Source organism: Hemiscyllium ocellatum, chromosome 11, assembly GCF_020745735.1.
Source record: "Hemiscyllium ocellatum isolate sHemOce1 chromosome 11, sHemOce1.pat.X.cur, whole genome shotgun sequence".
In the NCBI taxonomy this organism is placed as follows: domain Eukaryota; kingdom Metazoa; phylum Chordata; class Chondrichthyes; order Orectolobiformes; family Hemiscylliidae; genus Hemiscyllium; species Hemiscyllium ocellatum.
This window is the reverse complement of record NC_083411.1, coordinates 64,180,283-64,197,669: the sequence shown is the minus strand read 5'-3', so window position 1 is coordinate 64,197,669 and position 17,387 is coordinate 64,180,283. Positions and strand designations below refer to the sequence as shown.

Here is a 17,387-nt window from a genome sequence, read left to right as displayed (position 1 = left end):
AAGTACTGTGGACATTTAAATTTATAACTCTAAAATCAGTTTTTAAATGAGGAATGATAGCTGTTAATTTAAAATAAGTGGCTGCATGGAGATAGAAATCCATGGAATGTCAAACCAAATGATACGAAGGGAACGACAAACAGCAATCCTTCAAAGGGGAAGAAGAAAGTCAAAACAGACTGGTCTGTGATCTCTGGTGACTACAAAAGTAATGAGGGGCTGATGACTCTCTGCTCAACAGCATGCCTTGTCCCGCAGATTATGTCCCAAATTGCGGACACATTTTGTGTTGAAGGCAGCCCCTTCAGAAGCTTCTTTAAATGACCTCACGTATGCCAATGAGTTAACGTACCTGCGAGTATTAGCCTGGTAAAGAGAATTAATGTTGTTTAAAAATTAACGTTGTTTAAAGTAACCCCTTTCCTCTGTTATGCAGATAAAGGATTCTCTCAGGTAAAAACAATGACTGCAGATGCTGGAAACCAGATTCTGGATTAGTGGTGCTGGAAGAGCACAGCAGTTCAGGCAGCATCCAAAGTGCAGCGAAATCGACGTTTCGGGCAAAAGCCCTTCATCAGGAATAAAAGCAGTGAGCCTAACGCGTGGAAAGATAATCTCTCCACGCTCACTGCCTTTATTCCTGATGAAGGGCTTTTGCCCGAAACATCGATTTCGCTGCACTTTGGATGCTGCGTGAACTGCTGTGCTCTTCCAGCACCATTAATCCAGAAAAGGGATTTTCTCAGTCTGAGGGGTAGAAGCTAACAAGGTAAAAGGAATAGGACGACAGAAGAACTCTCTCATCTTAAACCCTGGAGTTCAGTCACAATTAAAAGGAATCAGAACAACAAAACCTCATCCAACTTGTGAATTAAGCATGCTGAAATTGACTGTTCAACTCTCAATGTCAATGTTGCTAGTAAACCCCACTACAATGACCACAATGTACAATTTGTGAACAATCCAGTGACTGATTTGCAAATCTGTTTTTTGAACTTTTAGCTTCTTGGACTAACCTCTTATTTCTAATCCATATGGTCTGTGCTTTGATACTAATTCTCCTCATATATGGTAATTGATGAACTCATTCTTGATAGCTCAAGAAAGCTTGGTTAAAAAATTGGCACTTTTTAAAACATAAGTTTATTTAAGTATGGAACAAATGTATTCACAAAGCATCAGTTTTAAATTAATTTCGTTGCAAACATTTGATGGGCAGGAGGTGGTGGGGTGCGTGGGGGTAAGGCAAATAAAGAAAAAGAGGCACCCTCCTCACTAATGATCCTAATGATCTGGGGTAGCCAGTCTGCGGATCCTTTTCAGGGGGTGAGCATAACATTGAATACAGTATCAGAAGCTCACATGAATTCAAGCGCAGATTGCAGCTATCATGGCTGCAGGTACTGGTGCTAAAAGGGGTTTATAGTGACTCATGGCAGTCCAACAATTTGGGTTTCAACAAATTATCAAGATTTAGAAGCGTCACAGTGGCAGTGAACCCATGTTATATTAGGTCAGGCAAACCATGGAAGTCAGACTCGAGGAGACTACACAGGCATGATAAGTTGACTTCTGTAGGAAATATTGGTTGGATTGATTGATAAAGTTAGTTGGAAGGGCTGCTTGTTGAGGTTTGTATTTCATCATCCAGGATGTAGTACCGTGGTACTTTCTACAATCACAGTGATCTTCAAATATTATATTTTCATATTACACAGTTTCTTCAAAAATAATTGAGAAGCCATTTTACTGTTAAAACAAAAAGCTGCTCAAATCACAATGTCACTTAATTTCAAAGTGGATCACGGTGGTTTAAAATCCAGATATGCCCATCTCAAGAAGATGCTCAAAAAGTACTTTCAGTGAGTTGATAATTAGAAGTGGGTAGTGAAAATTCAATGCCACCTGGGTGCCCAGCATGGGCAATAGATAACTTGAAGCAATCTCCCCATGGAGTAGGCTGCAACTCCTTTGCCTTTAAGCAGATACTCGGATCACAGCCAAGTTCAGCTTGACATACCGATTAATGCAATTACCTTTCCACAGAGTACATGGAGGGCCTGTGAGGGTGGGGAGTCACTGCAGGAGGTCACAGTTTGAGCTATAGCAGCAGTGAAAGTGAGTCATGTCGTAATTCCTTGAGCATACAGACTGCAATTGAGCAGAGTGCTGGACCACTCTGAATAGAGCGTTGTTTTTGTTTCTGCCACATCTTGAACAGGCATCTTGGCACAACTCTGCACTGTTTTGTCCTCTGCAAACATGGTCACCATCACTTATACAACTAGTTCCAAAGCATCCTGTGTGCAGTTACAAGGTCTGCACTGAGCCAGGCTTCAAAAAGCCAGTTCCCCGAGCAACTTTTTACAGGCGACAAAGCATGCTAACCCCTTGGCTGCAGACTCAGGCAAATGTCAGCAGTGAGAATGGTTCCAAACTGGATGAAACCTACAGAGAACAAAAAGATACAGTGGTGTGGGGACATTACAGATAAGGGACCAATGGACACCCAGTGGCAACCTCAAAAGCAGTACAGGGTCAGTGCAGTCAGGCTCCCAGTAGTGATAAACCAGAATGGAGCGATTCATTTTCAGAGCCATGCTGTCCCATCTCAACAAGTGTCTGACAGCAGGAAGAATGGGGGAGCAACTGGATGCTGAGCCTTTGCAAAAGGTAAAGGAGGCCACATTAAGTTATATTCCCTTTTCCTTCAATAAGGCTGAGACCTTCATATGCAAGAGTGCACTTCATGTCATCATCTGCTAAGTAGTCATCTCTTATTATGCTTTGATTCTCTCCTTCAACAGGAAGCAGCCAAAATGAGTGTATAGGATCCTGGGGTGGCTGCAGTTGCCCCTGGGTGTGAAGATGATTATGCAGGTATGACATTCCATAATTCATCACATTGCAGCAACTGGAAGCATTCACATATGCCCAGGCATCAATAGTGCATGCCAGCATACAATTTGACCTCTCACAGATCTGCACAGTGGTTACACATGGTGATCGGCGTTGACGAGAACCGATGGAAAATGCTAGCAGAAATCCTCTGTGATTGCTGCCTACGTTCCGCATTACTATCCTCTGTTAGCCAGGGCATAACCCTGGTGTCTCACTGATCTCTATTGCAGATGTTGCACAAGAAAGCAATTTGGACACTGAAGGGAGTGCTACATCTAGAGAGGGAACAGCAGGAAATGTTTTTACTGAAGTCTTCAATAAATTATATTTCCCAGGCTCCCCAAAGACTACTGCAGAAGTCATGCTGTTGGTTTTGACCTTTGCCATGAGACACTATCTATTTTCTGCTGTATTGATGCATTTCTTGGACAATATTAATATATTATGTGACAAATTGATTTCTAAGTCCACAAAGGCTCTCCTGAAAGGTACATTTTGCAGCAATTCAGTTAGCCGACAATTCCATTTCTATTGCCTGCATTGCTATAAGTTGTCACTCATTTAGCATCTGTTGAAGAAGAGGAAGTGCCATGTCCCTATAGTGAATAATCTTGAGCTGTCAAGAATTGAAACGGTAGCAGCTTTTTTGTCACCTCAGATGTGAACATGCAGCTGCAGAATATGTTCAAGAGAGAGGAGATAATGGATAGTCTAGACTACAGGGAAAGGCATGCAAAATTAGCTGAGGTAAACATTGAGGACATTTATGATGGTTGATATTACTGGGATATGGCCAAGGAAGGCCAGACACTTAATGAATGACAGATCTTCTGTTATCTTATCAATTCTCTCCTATGTTAAGATCCAGGTGGGCCCGACTTAGAAAGGCCAGCATATTGTGCGGTATCTCGGCTTAACTCACCTGCATGCCATAGCAGATAAAGAACATAGGTTGCTGGCTACTGAAGTAATTGATACTGAGCTCAGGGTATTACGCTGAGGAACTCTCTTAAAAATGTCCTGAGGCAGAAATGATCAACCTCTGAACAACCACAAGCATCTTCATTTGTACTAGGTATTGCACCAACTAGTGCGGGGTTTTCCTTCAGTATCCTAAGGGATCTAAACGCCACACCTCACTAGACATTACATACAATCTTGAAGGTAAAGCCAGTCTCTTTAACCTCTCATGTGGAGTTCAGCAGTTTTGTCCAGGATTGGATTAAGGCTGTAATAAGATCTGGTACAATTTGGTGGAACTAGAGACTATAAGAGTGATAAAGATGTACAGCATGGAAACTGTCCAACCCGTCCATGCCAACCAGATATCCCAACCCAATCTAGTCCCACCTGCCAGCACCCGTCCCATATCCCTTCAAACCCTTCCTATTCATATACCCATGCAAATGCCTCTTAAATGTTGCAATTGTACCAACCTCCACCACTTCTTCTGGCAGCTCAATCCATACACTTAACACCCTCTGTGTGGAACAGTTGCCCTATAGGTCTCTTATATCTTTCCCCTCTCACCCTAAACCTATACCCTCTACTTCTGGACTCCCCCACCCAAGGGAAAAGACTTTGCCTATTTACTCTATTCATGCCCCTCATAATTTTGTAAACCTCTATAAGGTCACCCCTCAGCCTCCGACGCTCCAGGGAAAACAGCCCCAGCCTGATCAGCCTCTCCCTATAGCTCAAATCCTCCAACCTTGGCAAATTCCTTATAAATCTTTTCTGAACCCTTTCAAGTTTCACAACATCATTCCGATAGGAAGGAGACCAGAATTGCAAGCAATATTCTAACAGTGGCCTAACCAATGTCCTGTACAGCCGCAACATGACCTCCCAACTCCTGTACTCAATACTCTGACCAATAAAGGAAAGCATACCAAACGCCTTCTTCACTATCCTATCTACCTGCGACTCCACTTTCAAGGAGCTATGAACCTGCATTCCAAGGTCTCTTTGTTCAGCAACACTCCCTAGGGCCTTACCATTAAGTCCTGCTAAGATTTGCTTTCCCAAAATGCAGCACCTCACATTTATCTGAATTAAACTCCATCTGTCACTTCTCAGCTCATTGGCCCATCTGATCAAGGTCCTGTTATAATCTGAGGAAACCTCTTTACTGTCCACTACAGCTCCAATTTTGGTGTCATCTGCAAACTTACTAACTGTACCTCATATGCTCACAAACAAATCATTTATGTAAATGACAAAAAGTAGAGGACCCAGCAGCAATCCTTGTGGCATTCCATTGGTCAAAGGCCTCCAGTCTGAAAAACACCCTTCACGACCACCCTCTGTCTTCTACCTTTGAGCCAGTTCTGCATCCAAATGGCTAGTTACCCTGTATTCCATGAGATCTAACCTTGCTAATCAGTCTCCCATGGGGAACTTTGTCGAACGCCTTACGGAAATCCATATAGATCACATCTACTGCTCTGCCCTCATCAATCATCTTTGTTACTTGCTCAAAAAACTCAATCAAGTTTGTGAGACATGATTCCCCACGCACAAAACAATGTTGACTGTCCCTAATCAGTCTTTGCCTTTCCAAATACATGTACATCCTGTCCCTCAGGGATCCCTCCAACAACTTGCCCATCACCGAGCTCAGGCTCACCGGTCTATAGTTTCCTGGCTTGTCTTTAATGCCCTTCTTAAACAGTAGAACCATGTTTGCCAACCTCCAGTCTTTCGGCACCTCACCTGTAACTATTGATGATACAAATATCTCAGCAAAAGGCCCAGCAATCACTTCTCTAGTTTCCCACAGAGTTCTCGGGTACACCTGATCAGGTCCTGGGGATTTATTCACCTTTACCCATTTCAAGACATCTAGCACTTCCTCCTCTGTAATGTGGACATTTTGCAAGATGTCACCATCTATTTCCCTACAATCTATATCTTCCATATCCTTTCCCACGGTAAATACTGACTGTTGCTTCCTCAGGGAATTCTATTAAGTTGGTGAGAAATGACCTTCCCTGCATGGAACCATGCTGCCTATCATTAATAAGCCCATTTTCTTCCAGGTGTAAATAGATCCTGTCCCTCAGTATTTTCTCGCACTGGCGTCAGATTCACCAGTTTGTGGTTGCCTGGATTGTCCTTGCTACCCTTCTTGAACCAGGGTGGGGTCACAGCATTGGCAATTCTCCAGTCCTCTGCGACCTCACTCATGTTCAAAGATGCTGTTAGGGCCCCGGCTGTTTCCTCTCTCGCTTCCCTCAGTAAGCTGGGATGGATTCCATTCGGACCTAGGGACTTGTCTACCTTGATACCTTTTAGACACCCAACACTTCTTGCCTCCTTATGCCAACTTTACCTAAGTAATCAAAGATCTATCCCTAACCTCAACATCCATCGTGTTCCTCTCCTCGATGAATCCCAAAGCAAAGTACTCATTAAGAATCTCACCCATTTTTTCTGACTCCACACATAACTTCCCTCCTATGTTCTTGAGTGGGCCAACCCTTTTTCTAGTGGAGAAGGACATGGAAGATATAGAATGTGGGGAAATAGATGGTGAAATCTTGAAAAATGTCCATATTACAGAGGAGGAAGTATTGAAATGCATGGGGGTGGATAAATCCCCAGGACCTGATCAGATGTATCCTACAACTCTGTGGGAGGCTAGGGTGATGATTGATGGACCCCTTGCTGAGATATTTGTGTCATTGATGGTCACAGGTGAGATATTTGTGTCATTGATGGTCATAGGTGGGGAGCCACAGGACTGGAGATTGGCTGACGTGGTACCGTTGTTTTGGAGGGGTGGTGAGGATGGGCCAGGAGACTGTAGACCAGTGTTCCTGATGTTGGTGGTGGGCAAGTTGTTGTAGGGTATCCGGAGGGATGGGATTTACATGTATTTGGAAAGGCAAGGACTGATTGAGGATATTCAACATGGCTTGTGTGTGGGAAGTCATGTCTCACAAACTTGATTGAGTTTTTTGAGAAAATGACGGGGTGATAGATGGGGGTGAAGTGGTGAACGTGGTCTGTGTTGTTTTCAGTGGGATGTTTGTTGGGGTTCCCCATGGAAGTCTGGTTAGCAAGGTTCGAAATACAGGGAGAGTTAGCCATTTGGATACAGAGCTGGCTCCAAGATAGAAGACAGACAGTGGTGGTGGAGGGTTGTTTTTCAGACTGGAGGCCTGGGATTGATGGAGTGACACAGGGGTCGGTTCTGGGTCTGCTACTTTTAGTCATTTATATAAATGATTTGGATATGAACATGGGGGTATGGTTGGTAAGTGTGCAGATGACACTGGAATTGGAGATGTATTGGACAGCAAAGAAGGTTACCTCAGATTACAATGGGATCTTGGTCAGATGGGCCAATGGGCTGGGGGAATGGCAGATGGAGTTTAATTTGGATAGGTACAGGGTGCTGCATTTTGGGAAAGCAAACCTTAGCAGGACTTATATACTTAATGGTAGGGTCCTGGGGAGTGTTGCTGAGCAAAGAGATCTTGGAGTGCAGGTTCATAGCTCCTTGAAGATGGAGTCACGGGGAGATGGGATGATGGGGAGGGTGTTTGGTATGCTTTACTTTACTGATCAGAGTGTTGAGTGTAGGAGTTGGGGGTCATGTTGCAGCTGTGCTGGACATTGGTTGGACCACTTTTGAAATATTGCATGCAATTCTGATCTCCTTCTTATTGGAAGGATGTTGTGAGGATTGAAAGGGTTGAGAGAAGATTTACAGGGACGTTGCTGGGTTGGAGGTTTTGAGCTATGGGAAGAGTCTGAATAGGCTGGGGCTGTTTTCCCTGGAGCATTAAAGGCTGAGGGGTGACTTCATAGAGGTTTAGAGAGTCATGAGAGGCGTGGATAGGATAAATGAACAAAGTCTTTTTGCTGGGGTAGATGTGTCCAGACCTAGAGGGCATAGGCTTACGGTGAGAGGAGAAAGATATGAAAGGGACCGAAGGGGCAACTTTTTGATGCAGAGGGTAGTGGATGTATGGAATGAGCTGCTGGAGGGAGTGGTGGAGGCTGGTACAATTGCAACATTTAAAAGGCATCCAGATGGGTATGTGAATGGGAAGGGTTTAGAGGGATGTGGGCCAAGCGCTGGCAAATGGGACTAGATTAGGTTGGGATATTTGGTCAGCATGGATGAGCTGGACCAAAGGGTCTGTTTCCGTGCTGTACCTCTCTTTGACTCTCTGACTTTATGACCCTTGACCTCCCAGTATTTAATTCTTCATTGCGCACAATCTATATAAATGATCAATGAGGTAGCCACAAGAATGATTACCACAAACATCATCGTAATGGGCTATAGTTTGGGAAGCACAGGCCCAAAATGCAAATGTTCTTGGATAAAATTCTGATAGAAGCCAAGAAACTGTGTGATAAGGGTGTGCAACAATTCAAAAAGGAGAGATGTTTACCAACAGACTGTTTCCACTTTGCTGCCATATGGATGCGCCAGCAAGCTCTGCAAAGCAGGATACAGACAAATCCTATAGATACTATGGATGTCCCATCCTTAAAAGAGAGTAGACCAGGCTGTGAAGTATCCAAAATAAATGCCATAAGGAAGGACATCAAATTACTTCACAACATGACAAGGGCACTGCATGAGGGCAGGCCAGTTAGTGCTGTTAAGGACCCAGCACATTTATTAAGTTTCCATACTTTCCTCTAGCTTGGGGATTCCCAGCAGACTTTGTGAACTGAGTTTTCCTTCGTGTTGGTCAGGCACTTAAATGCTCTGTGACTCACCTTGACAGCCACTGAGGAATTTTACACTGAGGAATTTTCTCCCTGAGAAATAGCTGTGCTGAATTTCATTCCATTAAGCCACCAGATTTAATGGTGACAGAGCAAAACCATAATCTGAAAGGTGGCACTGGAAGGCCTCAAAGTGGTACATGTGGCTGTTGTTTTACAGTCTGCCATACGTAACTACGATTCTCCCACAGAAATACCTGGAACACTGGGCACTCTTTGTCCAGGCAAAAACATTCTAATCAGATTCACACCCAGCAAGGAAACTTCCTCTGCATTTGTTTAAAAAATCTCACTGATTTGAACTGATCTGTTGCTTTTTTGCAAACTTTTTGTCAAGTACATCCTTTGAACATCCTGTACTTTCCAATACAGTGAAGTCGGGCTAAATTCTACGATTTCTCCTTAAAGTGTGACGGCCAGTGAGTTTCACAGTGGCCCACAATCAATTTCCTCACATCGTCTTCTACGTTTCTCCTCACTAATTATACTCCTGAGATGTTGGCTGCATTTCTCATGAAATCGTGCTTCCTGTGCTCCAGGTAAGATCTTCTCCTGGTTTCCTTGTACCACCCACCCCTGCCCCAAAAGCCCAGCTGCCACTACTTCAGACTCTCCCAATCAGCATTGATCTCTCAGACTGCAGGGGCTCGATCTGGAAACGGTCTCAAGGGGAAAGACAAGCTCCTTCCAGGACAGAGATCTGAAGGTGCTGCTGGGCTGTCTGGTGGAGAGGATGGGAATCCTTATCCTTGCTCACCTCCCCCATCCCCCAAAGGGGAACACCATAACAAAGCCAACCAACCTTGGCATAAAGAGCAGTGTGGGTCAGTGCTGTGTATGGAGTGAAAAGATTTCTGCAAGATCAAATGCCACCATCTTCTCTCTGTTACCTCTTACTCAGGATACGGCACATGCATTTGCCAAGTCTCATGAACTACTTGCATGCATCGTGTTCCACCCAAAGGGCTCACAGCATCACATCCTCCCAAACTGCTAACCCTTTCTGCATTTTCAGCTTACTTACTGGGGACACCTGATGACTTCTTGTGACAATGCTGTGGCTTTAGGAAGTGTGTTTTGTCCTGGTTACAATTAAGCAAAGTTTTAAGGCAGAGGTGCCGAATTGGCTAGTGAGAACCTAGAAAGTAAACAACTTGGGAGGCCTTGTTTTTATTTAAAGTTGGAATAATACGTGCAGCCTGGCTGGGTGTGGCCAGCTCTCACAAATCAGGATTTCTAGTTTTTAGTTTTGTTTAGTTTTGAGATTCAGCATTGGTTGCTATTGTGATGTTGAAAAAGTGGGACCTATTTCCCCCTATCTTGATTATAGCCAAAAGCTAGTGGTTCTCTTCGTAGGTTGCTGGATCACATGTGAGACAAAATCTGTTTTTTGAATTTGCCTTTTTGCCAAAAGGAGTGTTTATGGAATACTACTATACTGAACTAGTTAATTAGTAATAATTGTTGTATCTATTGTTCTGTTAAGTTTTCCAGTCGAGTTAATTTATTCTAAGTTCTTTTCTCTTTTGTTTTATTTTAACTATAGCATTTGAATACATTATGTTTTGTTTTATATCAAGTTGTTTGACCAGTAAATAGTTTCTGGAACATGGCACTTTACATCTGTCTTTAAAATAAGAAAAGATTAGGGCCTAGTCTACCTCCTTAAAATATTTTGAGAGGGTCTGGTCTGGTCTGGTCCATAACACTCCTGCTCATCATCACTTCCCTCTGCTCATGTGTCCCTCTCTGTCATACTGAGTCTCTCCCTTTGTCTCATTGCAAAGAAAAGCTGCCCCACACCCTCACAGATTGATCCCTCAACTGACCTACCTGTAATCACTAGACTACATCACTTGAACTGTGACAATCCCCATATAGTGTGATTGATTGACTGTGGTGGATCCTCTAATGTTCACACATCACCGCTTACTCAAAGCACACGAATTGTATTTGGTGTGTAAGCAGCTGGCAGTCTGAGTGATGATGGTCTCCGACAGTCTGTAACCTGGTGCTAAAGGTAATGAGTGTCAATCCGCCATGTCAGCATCGATGTGTGAAGTGAATTAGGTGATGGCAGGATGGGTCTACACAAAGTTGTAGTTGTCAGGAACCGGCTCTGACCTTTCTGTTGGGAATTTTCACTGTCTACGTTTCATGGAAGAGGAGAGGTGTTTTGGAAAAGCGATGTAAGTAGGCCGAATTGGGCTTTTAATGAACTACAAATGCACTGAAATAAAGTCGACACCTCTTCGGACTCACCTTTCTAAGCTTCAGGGCAAATCAAGACCTTCTTTTGCAATGATGCAAATCTATATTTTTTTTCTTTCTCACCTTATTTTGTCACCACACTTGTCATTACTCTCATGACATCAGGGTGGGAGAATTCACTCAAAATTGTAAAATTAAACCTAAGCCTTTCAAATTCACAACTGTCCCAGAAGATGGTATTCCAAAGCAATATCTGGGACTGTAATTTTCAAAGTTTCCCAACACTGGATCAAAATCCCATGGCCATTTGATGTCTAACCTAATAATTCAGATCTCTGAATTATTTATAGAGTCAGGGCAACACGAAAATAGTGTTGTAGTGTGGTTAATGGGAAGGGCTGGAGATAGGGCACAGTGTAGAGGGCTCGCTCCTTCCACCCGCTGTGGTGACCTGGCTAAGTCCCCTGTTCATAATTCACATTTTTAATAAGTGGTAGAGCAGGCCATCACTGTTGTTTCCCCTGACCTGCAGAGGGGTGTTGCTATGCTAACCTCTGTTAGGCCATCCAGTTGGGGTCTGCATGGAACACTTCAGTGCACTGAATCTTGTTGCCCACCAATAAAACAAAAACATTCTAATCAGATTCAAACCCAACAAGGAGACTTTCTCTGCGTTTGTTTAAAAAATCTCACTGATTTGAACTGATCTGTTTTTTTTTCAAACTTTTTGTCATGAACATCCTTTGAACATCCTGTACTTTCCAATACAGTGAAGTCGGGCTAAATTCTACGATTTCTCCTTAAAGTGTGACGGCCAGTGAGTTTCACAATGGCCCACAATCAATTTTCTCACACTGTCTTCTACGTTTCTACTCACTAATTATACTCCTGAGATGTTGGCTGCATTTCTTATGAAATCGTGTTTCCTGTGCTCCAGGTAAGATCTTCTCCTGGTTTCCTTGTACCACCCACCCCTGCCCCAAAAGCCCAGCTGCCACTACTTCAGACTCTCCCAATCAGCATTGATCTCTCAGACTGCAGGGGCTCGATCTGGAAACGGTCTCAAGGGGAAAGACAAGCTCCTTCCAGGACAGAGATCTGAAGGTGCTGCTGGGCTGTCTGGTGGAGAGGATGGGAATCCTTATCCTTGCTCACCTCCCCTATCCCCCAAAGGGGAACACCATAACAAAGCCAACCAACCTTGGCATAAAGAGCAGTGTGGGTCAGTGCTGTGTATAGAGTGAAAAGATTTTCTGCACTCTGCAAGATCAAGTGCCACCATCTTTTCTCTGTTACCTGTTACTCAGAATAGGGCACATGCCTTTGCCAAGGCTCATGAACTGCTTGCATGCATCGTGTTCCACCCAAGGGCTCACAGCATCACATCCTCCCAAACTGCTAACCCTTTCTGCATTTCCAGCTAACTCATTGGGGACACCTGATGACTTCTTGTGACAATGCTGTGGCTTTAGGAAATGTGCTTTGTCCTGGTTATGATTAAGCAAAGTTTTAAGGCAGAGGTGCTGTATTGGCTAGTGAGAGCCTAGAAAGTAAACAACTTGGGAGGCCTTGTTTTTTTTTAAAGTTGGAATAATAGGTGCAGCCTGGATGGGTGTGGCCAGCTCTCACAAATCAGCATTTCTAGTTTTTTAGTTTTGTGATTCAGCATCGGTTGCTATTGTGATGTTGAAAAAGTGGAACCTATTTTCTCCATCTCTTGATAATAGCCAAAAGCTAGCGGTTCTCTTCGTAGGTTGCTGGATCACATGTGAGTCAAAATCTGTTTTCTGAATTTGCCTTTTTGCCAAAAGGTGTGTTTATGGAATACTACTATATTGAAACAGTTAATTAATAATAGTTGTTGTATCTATTGTCTTGTTAAGTTTTTCAGTCGAGTTAATTTATTCTAAGTTCTTCTTTCTTTTGTTGTATTTTAACTATAGCATTTGAATACATTATGTTTTGTTTAATATCAAGTAGTTTGACCAGTAAATAGGGACATGGCACTTTATATCTGTCTTTAAAGTAAGAAACAATTAGGGCCTAGGCTACCTTCTTAAAATATTTTGAGAGGGTCTGGTCTGGTCTGGTCCATAACACTCTCCTGCTCATCATCACCTCCTTCCGCTCATGTGTCCCTCTCTGTCATACTGAGTCTCTCCCTTTGTCTCATTGCAAAGAAAAGCTGGCCACACCCTCACAGATTGATCCCTCAACTGACCTACCTGTAATCACTAGACTACATCACTTGAACTGACTGTGACCATCCCCATATAGTGCGATTGAATGACTGTGGTGGATCCTCTAACGTTCACACATCACCACTTACTCAAAGCACACGAATTGTATTTGGTGTGAAAGCAGCTGGCAGTCTGAGTGATGATAGTCTCTGACATTCTGTAACCTGTTGCTAAAGTTAATGAGCGTCAATCCGTCATGTCAGCATCGATGTGTGAAGTGCATTGGGTGATGGCAGGATGGGTCTTCACTAAGTTATAGTTGTCAGGAACTGGCTCTGACCTTTCTGTTGGGAATTTTCACTGTCTACGTTTCGTAGTAGAGGAGAGATGTTTTGGAAAAGCGATGTAAGTCAAATTGGGCTTTTAATGAACTGCAAATGCACTGAAATAAGGTCGTCACCTCTTTGAACTCACCTTTCCAAGCTCAGGGCAGGTCAAGACCTTCTTTTGCAATGATGCAAATCTATACTTTTTTCTTTCTCACCTTATTTTGTCACCACACTTGTCATTACTCTCATGACATCAAGGTGGGAGAATTCACTCAAAATTTTAAAATTAAACCTAAGCCTTTCAAATTCACAACTGTTCCAGAAGATGGCATTCCAAGGTAATGTCTGGGACTGTAATTTTCAAAGTTTCCCAGCACTGGATCAAAATCCCATGGCCATTTGATGTCTAACCCAATAATTCAGATCTCTGAATCGTTTATAGAATCAGGGCAATACGAAAAGAGTATTAAATCCAATTCATCCATGAGGACCAGATAACTTAATTTAGTCCCATTTGCCAGCACTTAGCCCATATCCCTCTAAACCCTTCCTGTTCATATATCCATCCAGATGCTTTTTCACTGTTGTAATTATGCCAATGTCCACCACTTCCTCTGACAGCTCATTTCATGCACACACCACCCTTTGTGTGAAAAAGTTGCCGCTTAGGACCCTTTTAAATCTTTCCCTTTTCATCTTAAACCTCTGCCCTCTAGTTTTGGACTCCCCCACCCCATGGAAAAGTCCTTATCTATTTACCCACACGATTTGATAAATCTCTGTAAGGTCACCCCTCAGCCTCCAGGGAAAACAGCCAATCTTGTGGCAGTGACTCTGTTGTCATTGTGTATCCCTCCTCCACATTCGTGTTTTGCTCCTTGATTTGTTCCATTCTGACTTAATTTGCCTAACACCATTACCCTCTTTGTTATTGTCCAGTCTTGAATCTCATCACAGACCATCCCATGTTTTTTCTTTCCACTCTCTACCCTTGCATTTGCTTAAAACCTGGTACATCCCTAAGGCTAGGATTTAATGTGGTGAGTACTAAGTGTGGGCATAGGTGACTTCAAGGGGCATTAACCTACTTAGGCTCTCTTTATCACCCCAGCATGAAAGCTCATTGGATTGAGCATCAATTTGGTACTTAAGGGCTTCTCCTTTGTCCAATCAGGAGCCTGCTCACTGAATCCTTGCCCTGTCCACCACCCACCCAGAGGTAACTGCTCAATCAGAAATTTGTAGGCTCAGGGTTGGAAGCACAAGTGGCACACCATGACCAGCTTCACCAGTGGGTAAGAAAGTGGGTATTTTGGGGACACTATTGGGGATGGGGTGAGTAACCCTCCCTGTCCCAATTAGCCCCAGATTCAGGCAAGTGGAGCTTCCCTGTGAAGAAAACACGCCCTGTTCCCACCAGCTGGGAGAGAGGGTATTCAGCCCAATGAGTGGCTTAGGCCCTTGGAATCAAGGGTTATGGAGATAAGGCAGGAAGTGGATACTGATTAGGAATGATCAGCCATGATCATATTGAATGGCGGTGCAGGCTCGAAGGGCTGAATGACCTACTCCTGCACCTATTGTCTATTGTCTATTAGCTGTTGATTCAAAAGCTTCACTTGTTGGCGGGCTGAGGATGCCCACCATGGATTTTCCTGCCCGGAGTGGAGGTGGTGAGAAAGGGACTGAGTACACCTCTGGGTGAACTCAACCAAATATTTGCCCTTTCCTCACCATCTCCAGGGAGGGGAAATTGCACCCTGACTTTACCCACTTCTGATGAAGGCATATTGGAGCCTGAGCAGACCATTCAGCCCCTTGAGCCTGTTCCGCCATTCTCGACCATGGACTGATCAATCACCTCAATGGACGTGACAGTGACTCACTAACCTGAAAGTTTCTCCACAGATGCTGCCGAACTTGCTGAAAATTTCCTGGTTTTATTCACTAACTACATTTTGATCTCATCCTAGCCAATTTGCTGCAGTTTGGACAGAGCAGAGGTTCTGTGACTCATAGCCTCTGTCTTTGATTCTTTTAACTCACCAAGAATCTTCTGATCCTTTGACATTCTCAAAACAGCTTGCTGGAATTTTTCACCCTGGTTTTGGCAGGTTCCTAGAGAATGGGTGTGTCAGTTTTGAGGTGGATACAGAGAAGCAGAGGAAATCCCTTTTACAATGACCTCTCTCTCAGAAAGACAATGCGATGGGGAGAGACTACGAGTGAGAATTTTGCAGGAACCTGACCGAGTCCAGGCTGGGGGTGGGGGATGGGGGATTGAAGGGGTGTGGTGAGGATGGGTGAGAGGTGGATTAAATAATATGGAAAATAATAAGATTCTGACAATGATTGACAAATGTGACCCTTGCTTTGTTTGTGATTGAAGTAATCAAGGTCCAGCCAATGGAACAGCTGCTAACACAAACCAGCCGAGCAGCCCTTTGAAGGTCACAGTGAAGATTATCAAAGATCCACTCCTGGACTACGGTTTTATGGTCTCAGAAGATTCACCAGTATGTGTGAAGTCTGTCACTGCAGGTAAATACCTGGGAATGGGAGGTTCCAATGTGGGCAGCACGGCAGCACAGCAGTTAGCACTGCTGCCTCACAGCGCCTGAGACACAGGTTCAATTCCCGCGTCAGGCGACTGTCTGTGTGGAGTTTGTACATTCTCCCCGTGTCTGCGTGGGTTTCCTCCGGGTGCTCCGGTTTCCTCCCACAGTCCATAAATGTGCAGGTTAAGTAAATTGGCCATGCTAAACTGCCCGTAGTGTTAGGTGAAGGGGTAAATGTAGGGGAATGGGTCTGGGTGGGTTGCGCTTCGGCGGGTCGGTGTGGACTTGTTGGGCCGGAGGGCCTGTTTCCACACTGTAAGTAATCTAATCGAACTGAGGGAAGGCCTGAAGTGTTTTCAAGAGGGGCTGAGGGTCTGATAGGGCCAGGGCTTTTAACTGATACAGTCCTTCTCAACACCTCAAGCATTAACTCTGAACTCTTCTCAATCTTTGTCAGTTTTGATATGGTGACAATACTTCAAGTGGAATTTTCTCTTCCCTGAAGATGGTCAGAAGGTGATATAATGGGCTTGGCCCCTCACCCTCTTCCTGCCACCTCGGTAATTAATTAAAATGATCCATAGACGGCCTTCTTGACTTCCACCAAAATGGTCAATTAAGGGCAATCTCTCAAGGCTTAACGTTCTTGCTGAAATGCAAGGCTCAAAATTGAATAGAACATTCCATGGAAAGCCGAAAGAATAATTTATATATTTATGATTTTTGAGAAGATTTGTAGCTCAGCTTGTGGTTCACGTTGTAAGTTTGCTTGCTGAGCTGGTAGGTTTGTTTTCAGACGTTTTGTCACCATGCTGGGTAACATCATCAGTGAGCCTCCGGTGAAGCTGGTGTTCTGTCCCACTTTCTATTTGTGTCTCTTGGTCTGTTGTGGTGGGTGATATTACTTCTGGCTCTTTTTCTAGGAGGTTGGTACATAGGGTCCCAATTGATTTGTTTATTGATGGAGTTCTGGTTTGAATACCAGGCCTCGAGGAATTCCTATGCCTGCCTCTGCTTAGCTTGTCCTAAGATGGATGTGTTATCTCAGTCAAAGTGGTGTCCTTCTTCGTCTGTGTGTAAGGATACTAGTGATAACTGATCATGTATTTTGGTGGCTAGTTGCTGCTCATGTATCCTAGTGGCTAGTTTCCTGCCTATCTGATGGAGTGTTTGCTACAATCCTTGCAGGGTATTTTGTTGGTAGTTGGTACAAGTCCTTTAGATTCATCAGCAGTTGTTTCAGTGTGTTGGTAAGTTTATGGGCTATCATGATGCCAAGGGTCGAAGTAGTCTGGTTGTCATCTCCGAGATGTCTTTGATGTATGGTCGTGTGGCTAGAGTCTCTGCGCAAATTGTGTCTTCGTGTTTGGGCTTGTTTGAGAATCAATAGACTGTGCTTATTGGGGAAGCATTGTTCTTGAATAGGTTAAATGGGTGTTTATCTTCTGCTGCTT

The 17,387-nt window shown here is 43.8% G+C and overlaps 1 protein-coding gene across 1 annotated transcript in view; it reads left to right on the top strand.

The window, feature by feature from the left end:
• Positions 1-17,387, top strand: part of LOC132820040 (sodium- and chloride-dependent neutral and basic amino acid transporter B(0+)-like) — a 169,232-nt gene that overhangs the window by 191 nt on the left and 151,654 nt on the right. The window contains exons 2-3 of the mRNA XM_060831960.1: positions 296-369; positions 15,765-15,891. Coding sequence (XP_060687943.1) covers positions 296-369; positions 15,765-15,891 — 201 coding nt within the window. The remainder of the gene's footprint in view (positions 1-295; positions 370-15,764; positions 15,892-17,387) is intronic.